This window comes from Salvelinus alpinus, chromosome 3 (genome assembly GCF_045679555.1).
Source record: "Salvelinus alpinus chromosome 3, SLU_Salpinus.1, whole genome shotgun sequence".
Taxonomy (NCBI): Eukaryota; Metazoa; Chordata; class Actinopteri; order Salmoniformes; family Salmonidae; genus Salvelinus; species Salvelinus alpinus.
In genome coordinates this window covers 90,677,032-90,689,236 of record NC_092088.1, presented here as the reverse complement: position 1 = coordinate 90,689,236, position 12,205 = coordinate 90,677,032, and the positions used below count along the sequence as shown (strand labels likewise).

The 12,205-nt window shown below is 41.5% G+C and overlaps 1 protein-coding gene across 7 annotated transcripts in view; it reads left to right on the top strand.

The window, feature by feature from the left end:
• The first annotated feature begins 5,793 nt into the window (after nt 1-5,793).
• col19a1 (collagen type XIX alpha 1 chain) overlaps nt 5,794-12,205 on the top strand; it is a 259,676-nt gene continuing 253,264 nt past the window's right edge. For 6 of the 7 annotated variants that reach the window (XM_071394460.1, XM_071394459.1, XM_071394458.1 and 3 more), the window contains exons 1-4: nt 5,794-5,968; nt 7,027-7,151; nt 8,611-8,691; nt 9,337-9,436. In XM_071394460.1, the coding sequence (XP_071250561.1) occupies nt 7,064-7,151; nt 8,611-8,691; nt 9,337-9,436 (269 nt within the window). In that variant the 5' untranslated portion in view covers nt 5,794-5,968; nt 7,027-7,063. Of the gene's footprint in view, nt 5,969-6,157; nt 6,335-7,026; nt 7,152-8,610; nt 8,692-9,336; nt 9,437-12,205 lie in introns of those variants that run through there. The other variant, XM_071394456.1, reaches the window with a different exon arrangement.

Sequence of the window (12,205 nt, the reverse complement as noted above, 5' to 3'; positions counted from 1 at the left end):
TGGAGACTGGAGAGAAGGAATAAAATACCAGTTTAGATTTAACAATGTAGTTTTCAGGAATTCCATGTAGTTTTTCCATCATATATTTATCATGCAATTAGCATAATCTCTGTACTCACACGTTATGTCTTTTACAGAATGTGTTGAAGTTGTATGGGGTCAATGGGGCGACTGCAGATGAAAAGGTATCACAGGCTTTTCTTCATTCTTAGATCAGTTGTGAATAAACCATGAAGTTACAATAAGGCTAGATGTCCATTATCACTTTGATGCTGCTGGCCCTCCACTTCAACTCCACTTCACCTTGGGGCTTTGTTTCTATTAGGCTGACAATATCTCAGAATAAAGATAGGCCTACTTATTATTTTAAAACTATACTGAGCAAAAATATAAACACAACATGTAAAGTGTTGTTCCCATGTTTCATGAGCTGAAATAAAAGATCCCAGAAATATTCCATATGCAAAAAAAGCTTCTTTCTCTAAAATGTTGGGCACACATTTGTTTACATTCTGGCTAGTGAGCATTTCTCCTTTTCCAAGATAATCTATCCAACTGACATGTGTGGCATATCAACGAGCTGATTAAACAGCATGATCATTACACAGGTGCACCTTGTGCTGTAGACAAAAAAAGGCCATTCAAAAATGTGCAATTTGGTCACACAACACAATGCCACAGACATCTCAAGTTTTGAGGGAGTGTGCAATTGGCAGGAATTCAGGAATGTCCACCAGAGCTGTTGCCAGATAGGTGAATGTTAATTTCTCTACCATGGGCCGCCTCCAAAGTCGTTTTAGAGAATTTGGCAGATCGTCCAACTGGCCTCACAACCGCAGATCACGTGTAACGACACCAGCACAGGACTTCAACATCTGGCTTCTTCACTTCCAGGATCGTCTGAGACCAGCCACCCGGACAGCGGATGAAACTGAGGAGTATTTCTGTCTGTAATAAAGGCTTTTTGTGGGGAAAAACTCATTCTGATTGGCTGGGCCTGGCTCCCCAGTGGGTGGACCTGGCTCCCCAGTGGGTGGGCCTATGCCCTCCCAGGCCCACCCATGGCTGCGTCCCAGCCCAGTTATGTGAAATCCATAGATTAGGCCATAATATATTTTTTTCAATTGAATGATTTTCTTATATGAACTGTAACTCAGTAAAATTGTTGGTATTGTTGTATGTTTATATTTTTGTTCAGTATATATTAAAGATATATCTTAAATAACTATTCCTTATGCTCCTTGTGAAAAGATTTTGAAAGAACTCATCTCAAGCACCATAGGGTTCATTCTAACTTGGTGTAAAACTCTACATGAGCCTGTCAGCTCCATAGGGTTCATTCTAACTTGGTGTAAAACTCTACATGAGCCTGTCAGCTCCATAGGGTTCATTCTAACTTGGTGTAAAACTCTACATGAGCCTGTCAGCTCCATAGGGTTCATTCTAACTTGGTGTAAAACTCTACATGAGCCTGTCAGCTCCATAGGGTTCATTCTAACTTGGTGTAAAACTCTACATGAGTCTGTCAGCACCATAGGGTTCATTCTAACTTGGTGTAAAACTCTACATGAGCCTGTCAGCTCCATAGGGTTCATTCTAACTTGGTGTAAAACTCTACATGGGCCTGTCAGCTCCATAGGGTTCATTCTAACTTGGTGTAAAACTCTACATGAGCCTGTCAGCTCCATAGGGTTCATTCTAACTTGGTGTAAAACTCTACATGAGCCTGTCAGCTCCATAGGGTTCATTCTAACTTGGTGTAAAACTCTACATGAGCCTGTCAGCTCCATAGGGTTCATTCTAACTTGGTGTAAAACTCTACATGAGCCTGTCAGCTCCATAGGGTTCATTCTAACTTGGTGTAAAACTCTACATGAGTCTGTCAGCACCATAGGGTTCATTCTAACTTGGTGTAAAACTCTACATGAGCCTGTCAGCTCCATAGGGTTCATTCTAACTTGGTGTAAAACTCTACATGAGCCTGTCAGCTCCATAGGGTTCATTCTAACTTGGTGTAAAACTCTACATGAGTCTGTCAGCTCCATAGGGTTCATTCTAACTTGGTGTAAAACTCTACATGAGCCTGTCAGCTCCATAGGGTTCATTCTAACTTGGTGTAAAACTCTACATGAGTCTGTCAGCTCCATAGGGTTCATTCTAACTTGGTGTAAAACTCTACATGAGTCTGTCAGCTCCATAGGGTTCATTCTAACTTGGTGTAAAACTCTACATGAGCCTGTCAGCTCCATAGGGTTCATTCTAACTTGGTGTAAAACTCTACATGAGTCTGTCAGCTCCATAGGGTTCATTCTAACTTGGTGTAAAACTCTACATGAGTCTGTCAGCTCCATAGGGTTCATTCTAACTTGGTGTAAAACTCTACATGAGTCTGTCAGCTCCATAGGGTTCATTCTAACTTGGTGTAAAACTCTACATGAGCCTGTCAGCTCCATAGGGTTCATTCTAACTTGGTGTAAAACTCTACATGAGCCTGTCAGCTCCATAGGGTTCATTCTAACTTGGTGTAAAACTCTACATGAGCCTGTCAGCTCCATAGGGTTCATTCTAACTTGGTGTAAAACTCTACATGAGCCTGTCAGCTCCATAGGGTTCATTCTAACTTGGTGTAAAACTCTACATGAGCCTGTCAGCTCCATAGGGTTCATTCTAACTTGGTGTAAAACTCTACATGAGCCTGTCAGCTCCATAGGGTTCATTCTAACTTGGTGTAAAACTCTACATGAGCCTGTCAGCTCCATAGGGTTCATTCTAACTTGGTGTAAAACTCTACCTGAGTCTGTCAGCTCCATAGGGTTCATTCTAACTTGGTGTAAAACTCTACATGAGCCAGTCAGCTCCATAGGGTTCATTCTAACTTGGTGTAAAACTCTACATGAGTCTGTCAGCTCCATAGGGTTCATTCTAACTTGGTGTAAAACTCTACATGAGCCTGTCAGCTCCATAGGGTTCATTCTAACTTGGTGTAAAACTCTACATGAGTCTGTCAGCTCCATAGGGTTCATTCTAACTTGGTGTAAAACTCTACATGAGTCTGTCAGCTCCATAGGGTTCATTCTAACTTGGTGTAAAACTCTACATGAGTCTGTCAGCTCCATAGGGTTCATTCTAACTTGGTGTAAAACTCTACATGAGCCTGTCAGCTCCATAGGGTTCATTCTAACTTGGTGTAAAACTCTACATGAGTCTGTCAGCTCCATAGGGTTCATTCTAACTTGGTGTAAAACTCTACATGAGTCTGTCAGCTCCATAGGGTTCATTCTAACTTGGTGTAAAACTCTACATGAGTCTGTCAGCTCCATAGGGTTCATTCTAACTTGGTGTAAAACTCTACATGAGTCTGTCAGCTCCATAGGGTTCATTCTAACTTGGTGTAAAACTCTACATGAGCCTGTCAGCTCCATAGGGTTCATTCTAACTTGGTGTAAAACTCTACATGAGCCTGTCAGCTCCATAGGGTTCATTCTAACTTGGTGTAAAACTCTACATGAGCCTGTCAGCTCCATAGGGTTCATTCTAACTTGGTGTAAAACTCTACATGAGCCTGTCAGCTCCATAGGGTTCATTCTAACTTGGTGTAAAACTCTACATGAGCCTGTCAGCTCCATAGGGTTCATTCTAACTTGGTGTAAAACTCTACCTGAGTCTGTCAGCTCCATAGGGTTCATTCTAACTTGGTGTAAAACTCTACATGAGCCAGTCAGCTCCATAGGGTTCATTCTAACTTGGTGTAAAACTCTACATGAGTCTGTCAGCTCCATAGGGTTCATTCTAACTTGGTGTAAAACTCTACATGAGCCTGTCAGCTCCATAGGGTTCATTCTAACTTGGTGTAAAACTCTACATGAGTCTGTCAGCTCCATAGGGTTCATTCTAACTTGGTGTAAAACTCTACATGAGTCTGTCAGCACCATAGGGTTCATTCTAACTTGGTGTAAAACTCTACATGAGCCTGTCAGCTCCATAGGGTTCATTCTAACTTGGTGTAAAACTCTACATGAGCCTGTCAGCTCCATAGGGTTCATTCCAACTTGGTGTAAAACTCTACATGAGTCTGTCAGCTCCATAGGGTTCATTCTAACTTGGTGTAAAACTCTACATGAGCCTGTCAGCTCCATAGGGTTCATTCTAACTTGGTGTAAAACTCTACATGAGCCTGTCAGCTCCATAGGGTTCATTCTAACTTGGTGTAAAACTCTACATGAGTCTGTCAGCTCCATAGGGTTCATTCTAACTTGGTGTAAAACTCTACATGAGCCTGTCAGCTCCATAGGGTTCATTCTAACTTGGTGTAAAACTCTACATGAGTCTGTCAGCTCCATAGGGTTCATTCTAACTTGGTGTAAAACTCTACATGAGCCTGTCAGCTCCATAGGGTTCATTCTAACTTGGTGTAAAACTCTACATGAGTCTGTCAGCTCCATAGGGTTCATTCTAACTTGGTGTAAAACTCTACATGAGCCTGTCAGCACCATAGGGTTCATTCTAACTTGGTGTACAACTCTACATGAGCCTGTCAGCTCCATAGGGTTCATTCTAACTTGGTGTAAAACTCTACATGAGTCTGTCAGCTCCATAGGGTTCATTCTAACTTGGTGTAAAACTCTACATGAGCCTGTCAGCTCCATAGGGTTCATTCTAACTTGGTGTAAAACTCTACATGAGCCTGTCAGCTCCATAGGGTTCATTCTAACTTGGTGTAAAACTCTACATGAGCCTGTCAGCTCCATAGGGTTCATTCTAACTTGGTGTAAAACTCTACATGAGTCTGTCAGCACCATAGGGTTCATTCTAACTTGGTGTAAAACTCTACATGAGTCTGTCAGCTCCATAGGGTTCATTCTAACTTGGTGTAAAACTCTACATGAGCCTGTCAGCTCCATAGGGTTCATTCTAACTTGGTGTAAAACTCTACATGAGTCTGTCAGCTCCATAGGGTTCATTCTAACTTGGTGTAAAACTCCACATGAGTCTGTCAGCTACATAGGGTTCATTCTAACTTGGTGTAAAACTCTACATGAGTCTGTCAGCTCCATAGGGTTCATTCTAACTTGGTGTAAAACTCTACATGAGTCTGTCAGCTACATAGGGTTCATTCTAACTTGGTGTAAAACTCTACATGAGTCTGTCAGCTCCATAGGGTTCATTCTAACTTGGTGTAAAACTCTACATGAGCCTGTCAGCAACATAAGGAGATTCTCCTCAAGGAGATTGCAAAACATTTTGTTGTGGCATTTGAGTCTGAGACTAAAATAGACCCCAACTCCTATGGAACTATGTAGCAAAGCCTAGGTACAATTCAAGGTGGTGATCATACTCATCAAGAAAACCCATAATATTGACTATCAGGCAACATTGAGTTGGAGGTTATAGCTTGCAAAGTACTGTATTTCATCACCAGTTCATGTTCTCGATCAATAAATCACTATTTAATCCATACATTATGAACATTATTGTTGGCATAGGAAATGTTTTGCTCCCAATTCTAATTTAACACAATGTGGATAGAAGAAAACAGAAAAAATAAATAAAATAATTGAATTACTCCATTCCATAATTTGAGCACCAGTTTATTTTCACAGTAAAGATGTACTGCCGACTGTATGTGATGTTCTCAGTCAAACAACAATAATCTCATCACTAAATAAGTTATTTTCTCATGCATAAATATGATTTTCTCATCCAAATTGTGTAGCGTTTCCATTGTAATGCCTCCACCGGTGGCGGACTTGGGGTCCTCCATGCATTTCAGTAGCCTAATGAGAGAGTGGGAGGGTCAGTCAGTCGGTGCGACTAATAAGGACACGAGGATCTAGTAAGAGATCCATTGTCACTTTTATTTCTTTACAAGTCTACTTTGGAATAGCAACCGACTATTTTTCCAAACATGCGTTCATAAACGTTCATGAATTAATGCGTTTTTATGCTGGAGGAAACTTTCTCACCAATTGTAAGTAGACCGGTTTGGTTTGATATTCATAATTTACAGGTTGAATAATAATGTCTGCTTGAAATCCTCCTCTGTAATGTCATGTATCGATACGAACTTATAAGTAGGGGTCCTTGGTTAGTGCGTCTAGCCTTGCCGTAGTTTGGCACTTTAGTGGTTTTGCGCACAGCTTTAGTTCATGTTCTGGAACTTGTCTGGCTTTACGGGACGGCTTCAGTCACTCGAAATGATTTAGGAACATTCCGTTATGTTCGTGTAAATAGGCTATACTGTATGTAACGCTTGTGTAGCATGCAGTTTTTCCCATATGCTCGCAAGAACCGTAATAAGCTGCAGTGAACGGAATGCATAATTACGCGTAATTTGGTAAGTATATCTAATGATTGAGGAGCCTTTCTGAAAATATGAATACCGCATAAATGGAATAGACTGTTCCAAACAATCTGAGTTATAGCTGTGGCGCTTTTCAATGTCCGACAGACATTATCACTGGTTTGAATTGTGAGATTGGCACGTTTGAGGAATTTGGCATCTCTCCATCAAAGTTGTATTTTGTCAGTTGGCATCATGCGCGTGATCTCATCTCACTATGAACGCGATCTGTGTCATACTGACCCGGGACAGTTATGTTCAGGTTCAAATTCATAATTTAGACTAGTTCTACATAGCCGACCCCATTCTATTTGTTTCAGTTTGGTATAGCCTAGTGTGACTCTACTGTTTAGCCTATTTTCCTGGTGATATGATTGCGCCATAATAACGCAGAAACTCTTGCAGTGGACCTTTCGCACCTTGCTCCACGCCTTCAGTTGAGGTCTGCAGCGGAGCATTGGTTATTTTCAACTGTGATACGACACACATTACGTTTTCAGTACACACGTTTCGTTATGGGGTAGAAAAGGCGCATCTCATTTTACAGTTTTCTGTGTAATAGATTACTAATACTTCACATACTTGATTAATTTAATTAATTTCAAAACAAATGTATGTATTTCATTCATATTTTACTGTAAGATGTAGGCCTACTATTTGAATAACTAACTTGTATTTTATTTTAGGTTTTGAATAAGTATTTTCTCTTGCATCAGAGAAGACATGAGTTGCTTGCTAAAATGGGCAGCTTTCCTCTGGATCGTACATACCATTCCTTGCACTGTTGGAATGGCAGTGAACGAAAGAATAGGTATGTATCTAACACAGGAGGCTGCTGAGGGGAGGACAGCTCATAATAATGGAGTGAATGGAATGGTATCAAACACATGGAAACCATGGAAACCCTGTGATTGATGAGTTAGACACCATTCCATAACAACAAAATATGTTTTATAGTCAGATACACCAGATAGGTCCAGTGAAATGTGTTGTTTTACAGGGTCAGTCATAGTAGTATGGCGCCCTTGGAGCAAATTAGGGATCAGTGCCTTGCTCAAGGGTATATCGGCATATTTTTACCCTTGTCGGCTTGGGTATTTGAACTAGTGACTTTCAGTTACTGGCCCAACACTCTAACCGCTAGGCTACCAATGAGCCACCAACCTCCTGTGGCATGTAAGGACACTGTCACAAACACCAAGATGACTTTGATCTCACAGACACTCTCCTTAGGCTTAGTTTACAGTGGGAAGACATTTTGGGAGCTATGTGGTACACACATTTTTGGAATTTATATTTCATAGCACGCACTAGGCTAGGCTATGTGGTTGTGCTCAAGATATCGTCTGAAACAGGCAGTATGCTATTGTTTACATCCCTTGAAATACATATAGCTTAAAGATAACTGCATTACAGGTTATTGCTACCCGTTTTAGTTGACTTTTGAGTAGTACTAGCATGCCCTTCCAATAACGTTGGGCTAACATTGGTGTTGTAACAGTAGATGATCATGGTCAGATTTTGCAAACAGGAACATGGCAAGTCATTTGTTTGCAGTTTTAGTTACAGTATACGGTCTGGGTCATGTTCAGTTGGCACGAAACTGAAGAAAACCGTCACAAAAAGACTTAAACTGGGAAGTGGTATTATTTGAACTTGTCTAATAAGAAACACCCGTTAGTGTTTTCCATTGCACGACGTTGTGAAACGTTTTGCTACACGACCCTGTAGCCGCGCCCCAGTCTCCAAGAGAAAACATGACTACATAGAAAAAGGGTCAAAGTTGAACCCAGTTAGAGTTAGGCCTCTTTCACCACCTCTAATTAACAACACTTCTACATCCCTGTCTGGGCTGTGTGAGGCTGCGGCACAAATGGCACCCTGTTCCCCATAGGGCACTGGTCAAAAGTAGTGCACTATATACGGAATAGGGTACCATTTGGGATGCAGGGTGAATCTTAATGAACGGGTGGATAGTGGTGACTAACAAGACATTCTCACTGATGTGGTGAGTGACTGAAGTGCCCCTCCACATAGAAAGACACTGGTCACGTCGCAGGCTAACTATATTGCAGTCCTGCTGTGCACATCAACCAATGGTTTTGTGCCAAATCATCAATCTCGCTGTCGGACATCAGATCTCAAAGTTTTAGTCTTTGATGACTGAAGTGGCTAGAAGGTTTTCTGCACTTGTTTGCTGTCTGCATCTTAATTTTTACTTCAATGAATATGAACCTTGTATGGCTGATGATATGATTCCTGTTTTCTAGACAACTCTAGATGTCCTTCATTGAAAGTAGACAAGGACCGGTTTTCCTACAGTTTAAATGGTCCACAGCCAGAATTCACCGGTAAGAATTACAGTGTTATGGTGTACACCTCCCTCAATTGAAATAAATCCATCTCTCTCTCAATGGTTACATACCAAATGGCACCCTATTCCCAATATAGTACACTAATTTTGAACAGGGCTCATAGGGCTCTGGTCAAAAGTAGTGCACTATATTGGGAATATGGTGCCATTTAGGACGCACACACTCTGTTTGGCTCTGATCCAGGGGGGTAATAACGTTCTTGTCTCAGACGTGTCGTGAAAAACATGAATATGTTCACAGGTTATGTAACACAGAACAGAAATACTATAGAAATAATTGAGCCTGCGCTAACAGAGGTGCCATGCACCAATTTGTTTGAGGGAACACTGATGGTCAAATCTATTGTCTTTGAAGTAATTATGCATAAATTAACTATATTGTACCATAGAAATGGATCAAACTGGACAGGAGTTTGATGTAAATCTAGAAAGTCCTGACTCCATCCATATTGTTGTGTCACCGTACTGGAGTTTAAAACAACACCTTGTAACACCTAGTACCAGTATGCTGAGCACAGATCATCTCCAGAGAAAGCGTTTTTATTCCAGGTCAGGACTAGGCTACATCTATGTCAGTGAAGTTTAAACCAGCCCTTCTCATCCTGTTGTCTCTTTGTTTCAGGTTTTGATCTGACAGAAAAGTTTCTCCTGAGAAAGGGGGCAGTGACAGAGGAGCGGCCATCATTCCGGCTGGGGAGCAGCCCCCTCATCAAGCCAACAGAGTGAGTAGTGCCAGGCTGGGCCAGGGGGACACTTGGGTGTGACTGGGGGGTAGTTTCATTACACTGGCCTCGCACTTGTTGAGATAATCACCGATCGAGTCGTTCAGATCTCCCCTCATGGGTGTATCCTTCAAACAGTATGCATGACAGCAGTTTTGTTGTCCGCCAAAGCATTGCTAGTATCCACGAAATGGGCGTTATCTCTCTAGTCGCTGACTGGCAAGTCTGTGTGTTTCCTCTGTTCCCTCTCCTTTCATTGAAACTAACTGCTCACTGATAGCTGGAGGAGGGAGACACTCACAGAGTGAGTTGTGTTGGGCCTGCTGGGCCGGGGACATCTTGGTTGTGACTAGAGGGTAGTCTGGCCAGGTCTATTTGGACACCAGTTACTGTACGAGTCTGTCAGTCAGTGTGTGATCATGTTGCTTTGTTTTGGAATTGACTGAAGTCCTGATCCCTCAGGCCATGTGGCTGTGCTCTGTTGGAGCGATTTCCATTAAGCTCTGGCTTAAAGGCATACAGGACAGCACAGGTGTAGGATCTTAATTTGAGCCAGTTTGCTACAGCAGGAGAAGAATCCTGCAGCAACAAGAACATCGGAATCATTATATTGTGGATTATAATGAATGGATGTTTTTTTAGGGGTTGATACATTTTTGTGATATAAAATCAAGTCTGAAATTTCAAAGTGGAAATTTCAAACTTCAGAATCCTTTTAAAATATCAAATACACTACACGTTCTAGTTCTCCTGCAACAGGGTGATCAAATTAAGATCCAACATCTGTAGGTTGTGTACTAATGATCAAGCTAATGGCTGCGTAGTGTTCTTTACTTGAGATAATTGGAATTGCCAGTCAGAGTAGAGGCTGTGTGACTGAACACTTTATTGGAACAGGCTCTGGCTTTAGGAGATATACTATAGAGACACGAGAGTAGGCTTACATGAATGTACTAATGGACTTTTACTATATTAAGTGTACTAGTGGTTATACTAATGGATGCATTGTGCTTTACCTGAGCTACTGTAAATCAAAGATAAATAAATGTTGGTGGTTTGTATTATGTGAGAACCAGAGGTGTGGTCATGGACGTGCCCGTGTTTATAGTCTATCATGAGAGAATATACATCAAACGAACCACCTGATTCGGTTCTGTTTGCCCAGCTTGTTCCAATGGATCTCTATAGACTCTGAAGGAGAGACATACTGCACAACATTCACAGAGTTGTTTAGAGAGTTTATCCACCTATTAAATGGACAAACTCACTCACATAAATCAGTCCTCCACATGGCATAGACCGCCTGGACTGGCCTGAGATTTGAAAACAAGCCAGGATGATATCGGATTTCCGTTGCAGCAAACAAATACTTTCTCAGGGTGTAGGTTTGCTGCCTCCTGTTCAGCTGATATGTGGAATAAACTGAGTTTCCACCCCTGCTCAATGCAGGATGACATATCGAGGGAGAGAGAGACCAGAAAGAGAGAGAGAGAGACCAGAGAGAGACAGAAAGAGATACCAGAGAGAGAGAGAGAGAGACCAGAAAAAGAGAGAGAGAGAGACCAGAGAGAGAGAGATAGAGAGAGAGAGACCCGAAAGAGAGAGACCCGAAAGAGGGAGACCATAAAGAGAGAGAGAGAGACAAGAGAGACCAGAGAGAGGGAGACCAGAAAGAGAGAGAGAGACCAGAAAGAGAGAGAGAGACCAGAAAGAGAGAGAGAGATACCAGAGAGAGATAGCAGAAAGATAGATGAAGAAAGAGAGAGAGGGAGGGAGAGAGGGAGAAAAAAGAGAGGGAGGGAGAGGGAAAGAGGTAGGGAGAAAGAAATTACATGGGGTGAACCCTGATCCAGCCTACACAGATAATTCCTTTTGCTTTGGCTAACAAGGGTAAACCGAGATGGAATCCGCTACTGCGAGACGTGTAGAATAATTTGTACAGAATATTGATATACATTCTGATTTGAGGGAGGACAATTTTTTTACTCAAGTGTAAAGATAGCCATATACAGGTATATGATGCTACCGTGGTATATATACAGGTATATGGTGCTACCGTGGTATATATACAGGTATATGGTGCTACCGTGGTATATATACAGGTATTGGGTGCTACCGTGGTATATATACAGGTATATGATGCTACCGTGGTATATATACAGGTATATGATGCTACTGTGGTATATATACAGGTATATGGTGCTACCGTGGTATATATACAGGTATATGGTGCTACTGTGGTATATATACAGGTATATGGTGCTACCGTGGTATATATACAGGTATATGATGCTACCGTGGTATATATACAGGTATATGATGCTACCGTGGTATATATACAGGTATATGGTGCTACCGTGGTATATATACAGGTATATGGTGCTACTGTGGTATATATACAGGTGTATGATGCTACCGTGGTATATATACAGGTATATGGTGCTACAGTGGTGTATATACAGGTATATGATTCTACCGTGGTTTATATACAGGTATATGTTGCTACCGTGGTATATATACAGGTATATGTTTCTACCGTGATATATATACAGGTATATGGTGCTACCGTGGTATATATACAGGTATATGATGCTACCGTGGTATATATACAGGTATATGATGCTACCGTGGTATATATACAGGTATATGATGCTACCGTGGTATATATACAGGTATATGATGCTACTGTGGTATATATACAGGTATATGGTGCTACCGTGGTATATATACAGGTATATGATGCTACCGTGGTATATATACAGGTATATG